Source organism: Copadichromis virginalis, linkage group LG17, assembly GCF_057382275.1.
Source record: "Copadichromis virginalis isolate Kocher_CV1m ecotype Utaka linkage group LG17, C_Virginalis_male_GT1.1, whole genome shotgun sequence".
NCBI classification, from domain to species: domain Eukaryota; kingdom Metazoa; phylum Chordata; class Actinopteri; order Cichliformes; family Cichlidae; genus Copadichromis; species Copadichromis virginalis.
Window position 1 is genome coordinate 39852046 of NC_140634.1, and position 19670 is coordinate 39871715.

The 19670-nt window shown below is 43.4% G+C and overlaps 1 protein-coding gene across 2 annotated transcripts in view; it reads right to left on the reverse strand.

The window, feature by feature from the left end:
* The window catches only part of nek7 (NIMA-related kinase 7), a 65219-nt gene that overhangs the window by 7139 nt on the left and 38410 nt on the right, over window positions 1–19670 (reverse strand). For both annotated transcript variants that reach the window (XM_085436126.1, XM_085436127.1), the window contains exons 6-8: window positions 12604–12712; window positions 11409–11516; window positions 5780–5874 (exon numbers count right to left, since the gene is read on the reverse strand). In XM_085436126.1, coding sequence (XP_085292252.1) covers window positions 5780–5874; window positions 11409–11516; window positions 12604–12712 — 312 coding nt within the window. The remainder of the gene's footprint in view (window positions 1–5779; window positions 5875–11408; window positions 11517–12603; window positions 12713–19670) is intronic.

Here is a 19670-nt window from a genome sequence, read left to right on the forward strand (position 1 = left end):
CAAATTTAGAGCAAAGAAAACACGTTTCCCATCAGCCAGATCTCGGCTGTCCAAGCCCGCGGAGGGAAATCAAGACGACGGCAGCAGCGTTTACAATCGTTTTAATTATTACATGAATGCTGTTCATTAGGGCTGGGCTATATCATACCGCTCACGGTAATACCGGTGTAATGTTGGGCAACGATAAGAAAATGAAATATCGCGATAGACTATGGGTAAAACGCACATGCGCAGTGCCTTTGTTTACATACACACATGACGGCGACGCAGAATGAGAAGAGCGAAAGCGGATCGTTGAATGAAACAGATGAACCTGAACTGGTTTGTAAAAATGCTGCAGCTTCACTGGTGTGGAACTGGTTTAGCTTTCGTCCCTCAGATACACAACAAAGCACTATTTTTGGTAGCGCATGCTAGCGGGCCGTCGTTATTACCGTGTTGTTTGGAAAATACGGCGCACTTAAAATCATCCGTTGGTTTAAAATGGAGCACTGTAACAAAAAATAATTTCCCCCAGGGATCAATAAAGTATTCTGATTCTGATTCTTTGATTTTCCTGAAAGTCGACAGAGCCCCTTATAATCCCGTGTGCCTTATGTATGAACTCTGGTTGTGTTTACTGACCTCGAAATGATTTTATGTGCACGGCGCTCGAAAATCTGTCAAATGTTTCAGTACGACTTTGCTAAGCTACGAAGCCGCACCGCTTGATGGATTGTCGGAGCATTACGGCTATTGTAGGCGGAGCCTCGCGGAGTGATACGTACTGTGCTTCAACATAATGTTACCATACTGTGTGTGTATAACCTCTTTAAGTTCTGTGGATATTATACATGGTTATGCTGAGGATATGTCGGCCAGTTTCCACTGGAAACGCCTTTTGGTTAAACTGTCAGTGAGGAATTTGCATTTGCACTGTTAAATGTTTATAGAACTTTAATGCAGATAAAAAAAACAGCTGCTTGTGTAAGTGAAAATACATTGATGTGTTTTTTTTGCACTAATAAAGTTGAGGAGTTGTAAAGTATTTTGTCTAGTGTCAATTATATCGTCAGTTATATCGTTATCGCAAATTTTCAAATGTATATCGTGATAAATATTTTTGGTCGCCCTGCTCTGCTGTTCATGCTCACAAAACACATCCAGTGAAAGAGAATCTCCCTCTGTTGTCTGTGAACACCTCTCTGCCTCGACTGCAAGACCAGCAGCTGACAGCTGAATATTCATGCACGTCATCAATGATGCACTTCTGTTATTAACAAAGTCACAATTTAAAACCTGATCCTGTCGTTACCAAGGCGAGCAGAAGCAGCCGTGTGCACACTCACAGGACGACTGAAGGATGCTAAATGTTACACAGCTGATTAGCACACGCGTGGACTCAACAAAAACAAGTAATACTGGTGAACGTTTGCACAAAAGCACCTTCCCACATAGATGGTGCTCCACATTTAACACACACACACACACACACACACACACACACACACACACAACTACATTTAAAAAGCCATTAACACAGGCGGCAACAAGTTAAGGTATTATTATTCCAACATGTTAATTACTCAGTGTGCTATAGCTATGGACCCTTATTTAACATGCATTTCCATAGACAACAGCTCACTACCTGCAATTAAATGACCATCTAATTAGTCATTCATTGCAGCTTGTAAATAAATCATCTGGCTGCTGAACCTATGAGTCATTTGCCACCGAGGTCAGTGGACATCTTGCCCTTTCATTTCAGAATCCAATCACTTTTGAATAACCACAGTCGATACCTGAAAATGCCAAAGCTCGCAGTGTTAGGCGCTCTGCTCACTCCCATGTTAAAAAAACAACAACAAGACAAAAACAGAAAAAGACTTTTTTTTGACAAAGATCATCATCATTACTCGATTCATTTCTACATGTAAAAATACACATTTCTGTCCATGTTCAGGTTTCATATTTTGAGGTATCCATGTAAGAATTAGCGGTTTCCAAAAATCCAGATTTCCCAATTAGCGAGTGAGACGGAGGGAGAGAAAGGGAGAAAAAAGAAGAGCTGCACTCCACACAGCAGCGTGTGAAGGGTTAAACAAGACCCCGTCGTATTTTCATGCATCTTCTGCTTTTGACAGATGAAAAATGTCAACTGTCCTGTTTGTATTTGGGAGTTTTTGCACTATTCATCTGCTTCATTAGTGCCTGCTGCTCCTAGCCCCTGACAGCTGCCGGCCCCCTGCTCACACACACACACACACACACACACACCATAAAGATGCATACCCACACACACACAAACAAACACACACTCACTCCTTTTTTCAGACTGTGTCGTCGCAACGGTTTAGATGATTGACTCACTCTCTGACCCCTGAGCCCCCGGTGTGTGTGCGCGATTGTGTGTGTATGTGTGTATGCTTCATTGATATTCGAGAGACATACAATGCACACGCATGCCTGCTGTCTGTCTGAGGGCTGTGAGCTGCTGGTGGCAGAACACACGCGCACGTAGGTTTGTGCTTCTATATTTGTGAGGACCATCGCTGACACGATGCACTTCCCAGCCCCTCGTCCTGAAATGTAACATCACGGCTTCACAGGGAAACCCCAATGCAAACCACCACCTTAGCTGATTTATATCCTAACTCTAAACCAACTCGTAACCCTCGAGCAGCTGTTTCAAAGTCTATCATAAAGTAATGACCATCAGAACAGCCTCACGTCAAACGTTCCCACTCTGCTCTGCATTAGGCCAGGTCATGTATAGGTAGCATCCCTCCCTAAAAGGTCTGCATAGGGCCTTCCAGTGTAATTAACATTGATCTCACACGCTCGCTCTCCAGCTCCTCTCCCTGTACGCCAATTAAAGGAGCTGCGTGAGACTCCCGCCTCCCCCCTCCCAACCACCTCCATCCCTCGAGCCTTAACGGCCTGAGACTAAAGAGCTCCTCACAAACCCTCAGTTATAAATAAAAATACACATCGAACCATAAATGTATCAAAATAAAAACTATATTTGTGTTTTCATCCTCTCTCTTTCTCACATATGCACCTACACGCCTGCAGCACTAGTTTGGTTTCACATCACAATGTCAGGCCTGCCTTTAGACACTGTGTGTGTGTGTCTGTGTGTGTGTGTGATCGACTGCCTAATTAAAATCTACAAATAATATTTTGTTAATAAAGTTTGACAGATAAGCAGGTAGAGCCACTTTTATTCATGCTTCAGTCGCAGCCCGAGAGCAAACGAGGAGCTTCAACAACACAGAAAAAAGCCTTTAAAACCAGAAATCTCTGTTTCTGCCACACAGAGGGTTAACCACAGCTCATCACATGCAAACGCCAGCTGCTCAGAGGACCCGGCATTTTTGGGCCTCGTAAAAGCTCCAGCAAAACAAGAGGGGAGGGGGCGTGGGCACAGTCAGAGGTACGGATGGTTACGCTTCATACAGGAAGGAGACGCATTCCAGTAAAACTTCTTGACATATTCTCCTCCTCCAACTTTAAGACCAAAACAGAAACCGCAAGAGATCTATGCAAGCAGGCGACCCACAGTGCGTGTGTGTGTGAGTTTGTGCGAGTGCGTGTGTGTGAGTGTGTGGTACTGATTCAAGTATGAGGTGGTTTCGACTGTAACGAGCGCTAGCAGACAGCAGTCTCATTGCCTGCCCTGCAACCATGTGACCATGTCGCCGTGGGAGACAACCCAGCTGAGCGTCCCCGTTTACGGCGGTGTCGGCGGTTTGGGCGGAGGGCGCGGGGCCAGATGATGTAATGAAGTTGGACACAACAAGAAGGGGATCAAACAGAATGGGAGATGAAGACGGACGCAGATACAATGACCAGGTATTGACGTGCGGCCCCCTGGACCCGAACTTAACCCCCAGGCACGAGGATGAAAAACGCAGGCTCTCTCAAACTCCCTGGGTTACAAACGCACGCGCGCTCGCGGACGCACGCGCTCAGAAACCAGCGCGATCCTCCTATTGTAGTGAAATCAATGAGCACCGAAGGGATCAGGCGTGGATTTCTGTGTGAATTCCTTATGCCTGAAGGTTAAGTGAGGAAAAGGAAGGCATTCGGAGAAAGCTGAAGATGTGAGCAAAGAGGAATGGAGAAGAGAGTTTTGGAGAGAGGCAAGTTTCCAGACAACGAATGCACCGCGGAGCCCTCTCAGTAAGAACAGTGCAAGGCGAGAGGCTGCTCTTCAAAGAGAATATGCATGGCGTGGTGAGCGCTGCTCTGGTAACAATAAGCTTGTAAAATCTTTATCTCCACAGGCACCTTGCATGGCTCACCTTGACCTGATGGCTGGAGTTCTGTCTTTGCTCTTGTACCTGCAGTACTTTCTCTCTGAATGAGCACCCCCCATCCTTCTCCTCGCTCCAGCAATCTACTTCCCCGCTCTCGCTTTTTTCCTCTTTCACTTCTTCCCCTCTGCTCCCAAACCTTCCATCTCCTCTCTTTTCATTCACTCTTATGGCTCCTGCCTATTCCCCCACCCTTCTCCAGCTTCCTATATTGTTCTTATATAGATTCCTAAACTTTTTCACCCTCCATCTTTCTTCCTTGCCTTCTGGCTTACTCAAAGAGAAACAGTCTCATCCATTTTTCACTTTTGCTCTCGAGCTCACTCCCAGATTCTCCTCATCTCTGGTCTCCATCGTACTTTCTCTGCATTTGGTCTAGACTGTGACGCCAGTGAAATGCATGAAAGATCAAAGTGCTGTGTGCCAGCTAAAAGTGGAAAACAATCGATGCAGCACATGATGAAAGTTTTAACAAATGGACAGACAGCGGCCTGCTGGAAAATGTTAATGTAACACCAAAGTCTGATGTGTAAAGAGTAAAGGCTGGGACTGTTGTAGGCGTGCCAGACCCAGTGCAGCCCAGCTGTTTTCTTAACAGTAACAGGAGCGGCTTCCATGCAAGCAATCACACAAACACACAGAAACACTGAGTGTGACCTACAGCATCCACATCCTTCAACCAACCACAGACGTGCGCTGCCGCAGTGCATTGTGGGGAGCTAATTAGCATGAAGGACTGTGGTCTCTGAGCAACCATGACCTGCAAGCTGAGCTCAAACTTCTTCCTTACGCGTTCTCCACCTCTGTGCCTGAGGCGCTTTAGAGAAGGTGTAGTCACTGGTGCGTTGAAATGCAGCCCAAATGATCAGCAGCTCAGGGGAATCGGGAGAGACGAGGGGAGGAAAATGTGGGCATTTCCTCAGCCCGCAGTGTGTTTCTGACTTTGTGCCCGGCCGTGTGTGTCTGCGCGGGAACGCCGGCGAGCTGCGATGTCAGATTGACTGCTATCATCCGTGTCTATCATCGTTCTGCTCCTCACTCCTTTCCCTTTGTTCCCTCTGTGTGTGCTCCTCCCGGGCTTGTCTCCACTCAGTGTGGTCTACAGCAGCGCCCTGTGGTGGTTTGCTCCCGACTAATCAAACTAGTCAGTGTCACCGGAAAGCTTCATCTAAAACACATGGCCATGTCAGTTCCCTTCACTCAGCAGACTCTCAATGTTTAGCAGGTCTACAGAACAGACTGCGAGGCCTGAACGAGCCGCGATCAGACGAGAGGAAAACAACAGCGACAGAACATCTAGAAGATAATATCACTAACGAAGCGTGCGTGTTTGTATTTTTCCCATTACTGCTTGTGTGTACATATCTTCATGCACGACAATGGATGAGAACGGGTTGTTTACACGTGTCAGCTCATGTGTTCTCGTGTCACTCCTACCATCGAGTGCGAGGTGACAGTGTGTGCACGCGTTCCCAGTTTACCTCATAGAGCAGGCATCCTAGCGACCAGATGTCAGATTTGAAGTTGTAGCCGTTTTCATGTATCCTCTCCGGTGACATGTAGTAAGGAGTACCCACTGGAACATGGTGGAAGGAGGGAGGGGGGAGAGAAGTGGACGAAACAGGAAACAGGACAAAAACAAAATGAGCGTTAACATTTTGCAAACCTGTTTCTCCTCCACATCAACAACGACACCCACACGGCTCACACGGTGATGGAGCTTCAACGTGTTTTTGTAACAAAGTGTGTCGTCTGTGTCATTTTGAAATAAGCTTGGATGTGAGGTCACATATCAGCACACATACCAGGACCATGCATGCAAGTTCAAGACAACACAAAGCTGTGTACACACACACACACACACACACACACACACACACACACACACACACACACACACACACACACACACACACACACACACACACACACACACACACACACACCATTTATCAATCACTTTTGATTACTGGGGCTCCGTAATGATCTGAAACAGCAGTCAGAGGATACGCCCGGGGAGCGGTCGGCCCATTTCTGGTTTTGAAACTCAAGAATCCCAAACTGCCACAGCGAATGGCAGCGCTCCAGGAAATCAGACCGTCAGCCAACTGGACACAACCAGGAGCCGCAGCTCGGCATACAGTCGTGACTCTGCAGGATGAGTTTGATGCAAGCTTTGATTTTTTTCATCTGCTTTCTGTTTATTGTGATTTCCCATGTAAAAGTCTACCAAGCACACCAGCAGAGGCTTTTTATTAGTCACATATAAAAGATGGGAATTTCACCAGCACCATAACCTGCTGAAAACACCTCAGATCATGTGAATAAAGTTAAAGATAAACAGCTAAATATGCTCAATAATAATCAACATTAGCTTGAATGCATTTTAGGCTCCACGCTGATTATTAACCTGACACTAAGCGGTTATTTTGTATCAGGCTTTATTACTTCAGTGGTCAGTTTTTAACTTTAACTTATAAGTCAATTCACGCACTGTAATCGATGTTTCCTCTAAGCCCAGATTTTGGCACACCTCTGCAAAGCGTGATTTTAGCTTTAGTCTTGTAACTAATGTGACGACAGCGCTTCAGAATAACATCACTAGTTAAACAAAAACGCTTCCTGCTGAGTCATGAATCCTCTTAGAAAATAATGTCATCACTCAGAAAATCCTCTGAGATCAGAACAAAGTCAAACGGGCTCTAGATGCTGGAGATATGAACCCTTTGATTTTTGTTAAGGAGCATCAATGAGAGAAGGAACATTTATTTATTGCAACAGGCTGCTCTGATCCTAAAACAAGACTGCAGAAGCACCTTTTTGTTATCCTCCTCTCTCGCAGTTGTTTGATTTAGTGAAGCCAAAAAAACCAAAAACATATAACCTGGTTCAGTATGTTAAACTTCAGTCCAAGCCCCGCCTCATTTAACTTTCTTATTCTGAGGTGTAACCAATAGAATTAAATCTTAAACATTATGTGATGTTACAGACTGACTGAAATCATTGCAGGAGTGTTTTTATGGCTCCGAAACACACAAAAAGTATTAATTAAATGGGGTGGTGTTTCTTCTTTGTTTGTTTGATCCAAACCTGATCAGTCTTGCCTCAAGCACATAAACAAAACGTGTCACGGGAAACGTGCAGAGCTGGGAGTAAGAGTTTTTATGGACTTGTTGAGTTTAAAATACACACAAACGCTGAGGGAAGCTGGGAGGGCGGGAACGGCTCTCGAGCGGAAAGAACTCGGGAGAAACGTCAGCCTGCGTGAAAACGTAACTGCCGTCTTAGCGCTCTCTTACGCTGGCGTGCGGGGCTATTCTGCACATTAACAGGTCTGAGGAAGCTCGAATCCTGTAACTGCATTTAATAAAACTATTACAGAAAGGGCATTAGATTTGAAGTCTGTGGGAACTGAAATGACGGCTTTAATTTCGATGCAGATCTAATTGGGTTGAGAAAACGTGTTTTTCTGTTAAATGTGTGATTGTGAATAATGAAGTGTTACCTGTCAGTCCGAAAATAATCAGCATCGGCAGAGAAGAAGCCAGAGAGCCAGTGGAAGAATACATGATACTGGGAATGGCTGTTTTAATTGGTCATCAGGTTGTGTGTGTGTGTGAGGTCTCATGGTGCGGTCTGAACAGGCTCCCTTAACATTCATTATTAGTTGATTAAAAAGAATGAGCTTCTCTTATGCTAATAGTGGCATAAAAAAGGCAGCGGCGGCGGCTCGGCTCCTTCAGCAAGCTGAATTAAGGCCACATTACTTATTCATGCAAATAAATTGAAAGTCATGTTGGGATTGATTTCCATTATTGTGAATAGCAATGACAACACTGTATTCTCTGCCTAACAGGATAAGTGTTGTATAGGAGGTGAGAAGCCATCCACAATAAAGCCCGTGCACTCGTGAATCTGCTGCAAATGTAACCAAAGCTCGTCCCCTTTTAGATACAACTATTGATTAGACTGCACTCACTGTAGCTTGTAACACTGTCATATTAATGCTAAGTAAAAAGCATTTACATTACCAGGGTAACCCTCCTCTAATCTGTGTGCCGCTCCAAAGCTATCGCTGCGTTTCTCATTAGCAGCCGTTCTGAACCAACCCCACACCAGTGAACCCTTTATGGTTTTCTTTGCATTTATATTATGCCTCTGTGTTTATGCCCGCTTTAACCAACATAACCAAGGCTTTATATGAACGCGTAAAATCCCAAAATCATTTCCAACATCGACCTATGCGATCCTCCCCTTCTGTTTTTTCCTTTTCCTCGTTCACCCCCAGAACTCATCGTTAACACCTTTCTCATTACAGGTGTTAATTACAGGTATATTATATTACTGCCAATTGGCAGTAATAAGTAGTTATTCACTTCCTCTTCCCGGTCCTGCTCTTTCTTTCAATCGTTTTCTTGCTTAAATGCAAGTATCCACCTTAAATCTAAGTAACTCAGCAGCTCGGTGTTCTTAATACTGATTTGATTTTTTTGGTTGGTATTATATCTGGAAGTTTGGATACTGTGCACATTAATGTGCACGCACATTGCAAATTTCTGCATGATTATCTACCTCTGCATGAGCGTGTGCATAAATTCAGACCGTATGAATGTGCATCTGTGTGCACAGACACATCCATACATGAGACAAAAAGACTGTCTCTCTCAGCGTGGGCAAGAGTGTAAAGAGAAAATGTGTGTGTGTGTGTGTGTGTGTGTGTGGGGGGGGGGGGGGGGGGGGGGGGTCTGCAGCTGACTTGAAAGCCTAGGAGCTGACAGGCTGTATGCCTGGACCTCCATCTCAGCTCCACCGCCCTGCTCTACTGTTCAGCTGTGTGGCTGGGCTCATTACATACCCACGCGATTGCGCGCACACACACAGACACACACACCTCTTCCTCACAGTTTTTCTTTCCATCCTTCTTTCTCGCGTTCCTTCTTCTCCTCCATTTTTCCTGTCACTTTTGTCATATTCTGCTCTTACTCTGCTCCTACTAACTTTTCTTTCCTTTTTCTCCTCTTCTTCTGTCACTCTGTCACACTCTTCTCTAACACCTGGGACATCTACACTTCTTTTTCTGTTTCTTTGTCACCCTTTCTTCATTTCTTATGCTTTTTTCCTTTTGTGACATTTTGCTTTCTCCTCTCTTTCTCACTTCACTCTTTCAGTATTGGTTCCCTTCTACTCTCAGATTCTAGTATCCTCGCACCTTCTCCATCTCTCTCCTTCACCTACACCTTCATCCTTATTTGACTAAAGTCAAAGCACCAGAGGGAGGGATGGAGAAAAGCTATAGCCAGAGAGGTGGCAAAGAAAGAGAGGAGACAGCACGACACGCTCCTAGTCCTTAATGTGGGCAGGTCTCACTAACCTATAGACGCTACACGCCTCTATAGAACGAGATCATACATAAATATCTGCATGTGTGCAATTAATCATTCAAACATCTCACATGTATCCTTCACAAGCTTATTCAAATTCATGGAAGACCATGAGACAGCCCTGGAGAGATGGAACTAAATATATTTATGCCAAGGTTTGATTTAATTTAGTTTTGTTGTTTACTGCACTTTGTATGAACTTTAATTAATAATATTATAGAATTAACAAAAAAACATTATAAAAATATTATTTGCATACTTAAATCTAAAGAAATATGTTGATAGCATCAGATTAATGGGGGTATTCAAGTTGACCCCTCTGCTTGTCCTCTGTCGGCCTAAAGAGGGCGCTGTGGACTCAGCGTTTAATGAGCAATCACAGGCGCTTTCACCCCGCTCTGCAGGCACTGCAGCTGATAGGGCTTCTGTTGACTTGATCATGTGATTCACACTTTCTCAAAGGCTGAGCCGCTGCTGTACGAGGCTGAGAATAGCACGCTGTTTGTGGTAATAACAGTCTGACATAGGGAAGTGAGACGGTGTGAACGGCAGTACTTATATTTGTCCAAGGAATTCTTCTTTTTTCCTACTTTTTCCAATCTATGAAGTATCTGAAATTGCCCAGGGGATACTGGATAGCACCTTCATGTACCGCAGAAAGGCCAAGTTATAACCAGTGTTCCCGAGTCCCATCAATGATCAGTAACACGTTTTATTATATTTTTCTGGGCATTCGACTATTTCACTAAAGCAGTGCAACACATCACTTGACCATTTTAATACAGAACATGCAGAAAAAGGACGGACAAGCACAACAAAGAACACACGTGCAGTTTCTGGGCTATATTTCTAAAACACTCAATAAAGTATCTAAAATCATTTGCATGAAATAAGCAGCCGTCGCTTATTTGTATGTGCTGTTGCTAAGATGCTGCGTTTAAACACCACAACAAAAAATGAGAATTTTGTATGAATTTTAACCAATAATTATTCTAAAAAAGAGAATTTTTTTCTTACTTGGGGAAGATTGCCAGCATGCCTCTGTGTCTATACTAAAATAGAGACTTTATTAAACACACTCAGCACAATGCTGTCCTCTCTCCTGTTGACATGTTCCAGATTTAAAATAGTGACGCATCTGTTCATGAAGTCTATTACACACAAAGAGGAGACGGACTAAAAACACCAAACAGTGCAGAAAACTAATAACTTGAATGCAAAGAATCTTTTTTGTGCTAAAAACCAAACTATTGGCCGTCAGGTCATCCCAACACCGTGCTGTTCCTTAACAATAAAAACTATTGCACTGACTGCAGTCATGTGGCTATATGATATGTCACATTTTAAAATTAACCAAATGGACAAAGACCTAATTACTGCGGCGGCTTCAATGACAGTTCCTGAAACAAAAATAACGCAGTTTTATTTCCTCTGTGACACAAACACCCATCAACTCTACAATAACCGCGATTGTAAAGTGGCGCAGTCTCAATCGGACCTCTGTGTCGCCAGCCTCAGTTTTCATCTGTGTCAGGGTTAAAGGTCAAGGTAACAGGAAGCAGCTAAGTGGCCAGCGGAGGTGCCGGGCACAGAACGGCGCAGGCAGAATGACTACATGACACATGGCTCTGAGCTGCCCGTGCCTAATGAAACACATCCAACACTGGGAGATTACTGAGCAGTGGGGGTTGTTGGTGTATCCACATATGTACAGAGTGCTATAACTTACCCAGCGAGTGAGCAGCAGTTGTTTTAGAGCTGAAGAATCGCCCCAGTCCCAAGTCTCCTAGCTTAACTACTCCAGTAGCTGTGATGAATACGTTGGCTGGCTTGATGTCTGAAAGTGAAGGAAAAGTGACAGCTTGCAAACGATAATTTCTTCATATTAATTCAGGAAAGTTTTACCTTTAGTCTCTACCAAATAAACATGACTGAACTGGAAGCATAAAGTCCATTATTGAAAATATCATTTGGACATTAACATAGTTTCAAACACCTTGGTAATGTGACCCACGTCGGGCTTTGAAATTTACTACTCCCGTATAACTGTAAGCGGCTTTTGAATAGGCCGTCTCTGCTAAGTGGTCATTAAAGCTCAGAGCTCAGGGTTCATTAGTGTCCCTGAGCCCTAATCAAAGTCAGTCCAAACGGAAGTACATCACCTGTAGCTGTGTGTGTGTGTGTGTGTGTGTGTGTGTGTGTGTGTGTGTGTGTGTAGCCTATGCATGTGAATCCAGGACTCGACTTGACTGGGCCCTATTCAAAGCACGTGTGCCCATAAACACTGTGTTCTCTGGTCTATGTATTGTTTAACACCTACACTTAAGCCCCCGCCTTATGAAACACGCTCATTCACACTAAAGAAAATTCACTTTAAGCACATTGACTTTGAACTAAAAAGCACCTTTACAGAAAAACACTGAACATTTTCCAACATTTTTCAGCATTCTCACTTCAGTTTAGCGAGCTACTAAAAATACTTGAACAGCTCGCGCTGCCAGACGTGGATCCAACTTACTAACAGTTATAGACCATAAACTGTTTTTAAGTGGACGTCTTCACTGAATGTTTCTTTTAGTCTTGGACTAGACTTAGTCCACGTCTGGGAAACCTACTGACAGCCAGTGCACCAAACTACTCATAAGTTCTTTTTCCTTATGTTGTGTAATAATACACTCAGGATTACATCAGATTTTATACGAGCTCTACTGGGTCTCGTAGTTAAATCCAGTCCATTTCTTGTCACTCCCGTGCTGAGAGCAGATCAGTGCACACAAATTTGTAAGTAATCTTAAATATTCAAGGTAGCACAGAATCCCAAAAACTAAAATAAACGACAAATTTAAGGGATTTTCCAAGACTTGTAATGAATGAAAAAGTCCTCTAATTGTTTGTGTTAATAAGAGCGTGTGTTGTGTGCATACCTCTGTGCATGACTCTCCGAGAGTGCATATGTTCAAGCGCACTGCAGAGCTGAACAAAGTACTTCCACACTGTTTTCTCTGGGATAAGCCTTCTCTGCTTCTTAAAGTGCTGTGAAGTAAATACACACACACACACACACACACACACACACACACACACACACACACACACACACACACACACACACAATCAGGACATCAAAGTAAAAATGACATACAAGTGAAGGAAAGAACAAACAAAACATTTTTATTATAAATGGAAAAAGTCCCGTGTGGCACAGAATACAATTTCAAGTGTGTGTCTTTGTACAGTATCGCTCCCGTTCTCTGCGACTCCGCTCCTAATGCGACCCAGACTCTCGTCTAGCTCTGTCCATTTGCTTAACTGAGCTCCGTCTCATTTTCTCTATGGTCTACAATAGAAAGCACATGCATCCTCAGAGACAGGCAGAAGAAATTTGTGGTACCATCTAAAATGCTCCCATCTGGCACGCAGCACTTTTGTTAGGTGCAGCTTTCTGTGGCACGGTGGCTCCAGTAGTTTAAAAGGTTTATTTATTTATTTCCGGAGAGCCGAGTGTTCTCATTCATCAAACTGGTCCCTGTCAAGAAAAGGCCTCGTGATGACAGAGCTTATTGACCTACGATGGCTGAAAATAAGAACCGATGATAGGAGCTCCTCCTCAGACAGCAGTGCAGACTAACCAAATGCATAAAGTATGGCTGACATCAGAGTTTTATGGGGTGGCTCCATTTGCAGGGTGTAAAAAAAAGCCTGGCTTGTATGCACACGAGAATTAAGTATTTAGAACAAATTATTTAGAAAAATTCAAAGTGGAACACTCCAGTAAGTTACCTGCCTGAAACGCTGATGCACTGCTCACACACCACCAAAGGTTAATAACATATGTAATTGAAACAGGAATGTGCATGTATGATGTATATGATGATTGAGTAATACTAGTGGAAACTGACTGTATCGGCCCGTGGCTCTGGCTGCTCTGCTTCAAATCAGACCAAATTTAATGATGCCGGGAGAACAAATAGTAACAAAAGTGGCTACTTTTAAAATTGTTACTATAAACAATGTTACTGTAAACAATTCTAAACTTCAGGGCCAATAGCAACAGCAATGCTTAAAATGATCATCAATAAACATATTTTGTTTCCTTATTTTCTGTTTGTAAACATTTACTCGAACGTTTTCTGTTCACACAGTTACACCTAGCTTAAGGCTGCGCTCTTTATTTAGTAACAAGCTGCAGTTTTAAGGTCGTTCCCGTCTTCATCACATTTCATCTGAAACATTTAGCAAACATAAAGTGGAAATCATGCTACAACTAAAAATAGGCCCCCGACACTGTGACAACAATGTTGTTTGTCGATATGTTAAAATCAGTCAACATGAACAATTTCAGCGAGCCAAACGTCTGATGTTTGATATCGCTGCATTATGCAATCTGTGCATCCCGACCGTTTCTGCGTTTTTGCCACACAGAAGAATGTGATCATCAGTGAAGAAGAAGCAAGTCACAGGATCGGGCTGTTAATTATTGCAGAATATAAAAAGAGATTTTAAAAAAGAGGAAATGAAAGATGTGAGAGTGTAAACAGTCTAACGATGGGAGCCAGTAAAGGAAACGATGCAGGTGAGGGTGAGAGATGCAGAAAATTAAGGTTAGGAAGAAAGGAAGGATAGAGATGGATGGAAGGAGAGAGGGAGGGATAGACCTTGGCCTACATCCAAACAAAGCCTCAGTGAGGAGCCATTCTTCCTTTGCCCTCCCATTTCCATATCAGAGGACCGTTTGATGTCAATGGGGGAGCACATAGACGCCCACCGACACCACCAGCGCGCTCTTCTCCACGCCTTTAACAGCAAACACTGCACATGCAATATTCTGTAAGTGCATGCAAATCAAGGACCATTTGATTTCATTTGAATTCTGAGATGGTCAGAAAGAGAGAGAGTAATAGAGAAGCGAGGGAGAGAGAGAGCAGCGTGGAGGACGAGAAATCAAACAGAATAAAAAATGTTAAACTCATGCATGGGGGGTGCGTCTGTTTTACATATGGCACACTGTACTTATGTGTTTACTTCACATTATGGCCACGCAGGGGGGGGGCGACTGAGCCCTGGCACGCACCTCTGGACTGCCACTGTTACACTGCAAAAACATATCATTTAGAGCGGTGCAGAAGACAAATGGTGCAGAGAAGAGGCGTGCACACGTGAGCGTGTGTTGTCAGCAGCCATAAGGATGTGACACAGCTCCCAGCGTCCTCGGCAGCTTAGCTAAGATAGAGGCGACGCTCCGCGGTTGGTTGTCTCACCTCTGCAGACTGCCGTGTTACGTCTCTGTAAAGTGCATCTCTGAACATTTGGTGGCATGCTCGTATATTGTTTGCTTACACAGTGCGCCATATGTATCGAGTGTATGTGTACCGGATATATATCTGTGTGTGTGCTGCTGTGCCTGCCATGTTCACTCTCTTGTACCACTAATCTTCGCCTCTCCTAATTTGCTGTGTTGAACTATGCGGATGTGGAGCTGCTGAGCATGACTGCAAACAGCTTGTCGAGCTGTGCTGATACAACGCTGCAGCATCATTTATGCATGGGAGAAGACCAGGCTTTTTACATGCACACCACTAATTTGCTATACTGGCAGGTTTTTATAATAACGGGAGGTTTGGTCGAGCTCAAAGACGAGGGTGAGCCTGGGATATAATCACTGCTACTTCTGAACAATCCTGTTCAGTTCCTGCGCAGAGAAAGCTAACAGGATCAAAGCAACACAGTATGTGCTTAATGCTATTACCAGTGTTGGGACTAACGCGTTATTAAGTAACGCGTTACAGTAACTACGTTATTATTGTGGTAACGAGCACGGTAACTAGTTATTATGCCAAAACCAGGAACGCGTTAGTCGTTACTGGGATTTAGATAGGGTCGTTACTCGTTACTTCGTGTGGTGGCATCGCGGAGCTTCCACAGATTCAGTAACATTAGCAAGTGGTGGAGGCCAGCAGGTGGATGAGAGAAAGGGGAGGCAGGAGGAGAGACCCGAGGCGGCCGCCGGTCCAAGTGTGAACTGAACTTCAGGTAAGAAGTTATGACCTGCAGTCTCTCTGGGTCAGATATAAACCAAGTGTAGGTGGAGTTTATTTTCGTTATTCTGACTTTTTCCGTACTGCGTGCTAGCTAGCATGACGGAGTTTCTATACAGCTGGGTGGGTGCTATGATGTTACTGATGTTGAACTTTATTTTGTTCATAAGTTATTAGAGTTGCCAACCGTCCCGTCTGGTATTCAGAGAAAATATTACGCGTTTCTTATTGAGGTGAAAAGGAACAGTTTGTCCCGTAATTCAGCTACAATGAAAAAGGCACAAAGCTGGAGTTATTCTGTGTTTACGCTGCACATCTGCCTCTTCTCTCATCCTCTCACCCTCTCTCTCCCGTTTCTACTTCAATCATGAAACTGATCAATAATCAGCTGATCGTCTCTCTTGTTTATTTATCGCCCACTTTGCGCCAGAAAGAGGAAACCAGCGGTTGTCGCGCTAAACAACAGCAGCACGTTTAAGCTTGATCAGCTGTTGTTAGAATTTATTTAATATTAATTTCTAGTATCAGCTGATGTTTGCTGGAGCCACAGCTGTAAAGCTGCTGGTCATGATGTCGGTTTGGATATGTGGTGAGAGGGAAACATGAAGATGAAACCAGGAGATGTCCTTACTGGATCATCAGAGCTGTGATGGAGAAACAGGTTTACCTTTTAGGTGACATGAATGAGTTGAAGGGAAGTTATGAACTGTTTCTGAGAGACAAATAACACCAGGATCCTTTTTTAGGTAGCTGACAGCTGGTAACTGTGCAGGGGCGGGTCTAGCAAAGTGTTGCCAGGGGGGCAGGTAGGGCATTAACAGGGAGAGGGGGGCACAAAGAAATACTTTCTTATTCTCATTTAAAATGTCTAGCTTTTATTAAATAATTATCTGAATCTTACAACAAACGATTGATAGATTGATGCATATATACCATCAGAACAGTGAACATCACTGTCACAACAGTGTTTATTATCATTCAAAGGCTTTATGAGTTTTCCTATAATGGTGGGCCGGTCTCTAGTCAAAATGCCCGGGCCAATTTTCTGTCCCAGTCCAGCCCTGTATGCAGCTCATCTGCAGTCTGGTGTTACCCACATCTTCCTATTCAGAAGGCAGAATTTCTGAGTTCTGAGTACAATCGAAATCACCACGACTGCAGTTTTTGTGTTGGATGTAAAAGGCGCACATGACGCTGTGACGTAGGCTAGAATCATGGCAGCAGTCAATGACGGTCCAGGCGTGGGATTTCTCTCGTGGAAATATGCACAATATCTTTTCCTTTCTATTGGTAGGTGGCACAGTGCACCGTGGCAAGTAAGCAAGCTAGAAGACTGGCAAAGTTATGGAAGCAACACATTAACAAGAGAATTCTGAGTAAAACCAAAGTTACTTTCCCTAGTAGCTAGTTACTTTGAAAGTAACGAGTAACTTGAAGCAACTGAGTTACTTTTGATGGAAGTAACTAGTAATGTAACTAAGTTACTATTTTAAAGTAACTTACCCAACACTGGCTATTACACATTTGATCTGAATTTCACTCTGCATTTAGCTTATTGGTCAGCGCTTGTGAAGAGTACAGTTGTTCAGGTACTGATGCAAAAATGCATAAAACCTCAAATAAACTGAATTGAACTGCAAATGAAAAAGATAAATAAATAAATCAGACATTTGTTCTCGGACGTGTAAACACTTAACAAAGTGAGTGTTTCCATAGTGTACTGGTTTGTACACCAAAACCCTGGTTTGAGCCCAGATGGAGACAAATCCATCCGGTATTTGTCTCCATCCAGGAGGACTGACAGGAGGGGTCACATGGCATAAAAATCGTAGTGGTGTAGTAAACAACAACAACAACAAAAACATTTGTGTATAGAATATTTTTTATCATTACATTTACATTAAAACCAATGATTCATTCCATGTGTGGCAACTACGACACTAGTTTGTGAAGTCCCTGTTTTGAGGCCTCAGTGTTCGATTGTTGGTGCTGCTGTGTTGACTTTTTAGACATGGAACAAAGAGCCTGGTGATTAACCGAGGCTCCAAACGTGGCGAGGAAGATGCATCCACAGACTGTTTTTTTTCCTTGTATGAGGCTATAAAAATGTGTTTCTGCCATATTTCTATGTTGTAACCAGCAACCTGCTTCAGGAGCCTCCTGTGGTCAGTCGAGGAACAGTTCACCGTGAACTTTTTGCCTTTTTCTGGCTTCACCTCGTTTCTTGTTTTTTTGACGCTCTTTCTCTCGACTGCAAGTTAAACCACTTCGTACGTTACAGGCTGACAGGTTAGTCAACCACAACACACTGTTCAATGTCCTGCTATGTCAACTTAAAGTCACTGTGAACGCTGCTTGGCGTTAGCTTCCTTCCAGAGTCTGTTGGCTCGGACGTGAGATGCAGAGACAATGAAGGTGACCTTCAGCCAGTGTTTCAGAAAACACAGGTTTCTCCACAATTTTGAACCCTAATTTGAACTTTTTCATGAATTGAAATTCAACTTGAATTGACTTGGAAATTTGATAATGAATTTTTCTTTGGTTTCCTGAACTCAGAACTAAAACCTCTTGACCCTGTACGCAGATTTTAATGTTAATGACATTAAAACTCATTAAAACATAACTAAAACACAACTTCTTCTAAACGTCTGATGCAGTATCCTGTTACAAACCGCACTCACTTGGCCTTTATGACCAATAATCATCGCTTGTTTTTTTAACCATGTCTATTTCACAGCTGTGGCAAACACCAACATGTGGTGCTGAGATAAAAGGAGGCTGTGGGAGGCCCGGTGCTAGCTAGTGTTTAGTTTCAGAAAGGAATGGATGATTCACATTGACTCAATGTCCAGCAAGTCCAAATCCTGTAACGACAGGAGACCACAGACTTCCTGGCTTCATTCCTTCTGTCAAATAAAACGTTTGCTAATCTTGTAATTATAACGCATAGTCAGCACTTATTTGCCTCTTTGCCGGTAATTCCTTCTGACACCAAACGATGCCATGTTTGACCGGCTATTATTGTGACCAGGTATTATTCATCCTGACCAGACTTCACACTGTGCGATCAGTTGTGTATCTCTGAAGTCATTCTCTGCACTGTAGCCTAACCCAGAGTACGAACACAACACTGAGAACATGTCTGCAGTGGATCTGCTCCTGCTGTGTGCATCTGTAGTCCACCTCAACACATCTACAGTCTGAAGGAGGCTGTAAAACTCTGAAAACGCTCAGTTTTTCATTTCTCAAAAATGTTTTAGTACGACTTTGCTAAGCTACGAAGCCGCAGCGCCTGATGGATTGTCGGAGCATTATGGCTACCGTAGTCAGGAGCCTCGCGGAGTCATCTGGGTCCTAAACTCCGTTACTTCAGGTCCCAAAGTCAAACGAACACTGCAGCATCACTGAGAGTTAAAAACTGTCTAAATTCTTTCATCTTTAATAAAATGATCAGCGTTGCTGCTTTACCAGGTGTATTAAGTTTAACATCCAGGCATCCATGAAAACAGAATTTATTAAATTTAACAGAGTTAGAAGTTAGCAGGAAGTTAGCTCGCTAGCTTCCACCTAAACATGATATAGCATGTTCTGACTGAGAGATTTCTGAAAAATTCAAACGTACAGCTCTGCTATCACTTCCAACATAAATGAAGACAGGAAACTAAACAGCAGTGACGTTTGTAGGGTTACTAAAGTTAGGCTAGCTGCTATATAATGATGTGCTATGGCTAGCGACGCAGCTATGTTAGCATAGCATAAACACAGTGAAGCTGGAGGATGAACGCTAACGCTTGTTTCGCTTAATGTGCTTTATAATCTGGTGCGCCTTATGGGCCGAAAAATACAGTATTTTTTAATTTTATAAGAACACAAATAGTTATTGGAAGATATAACTAAACACTAATCAGTGTATATTTAAAAGTACAATATCCTATTACTGTACCTTTAAGGTGAAA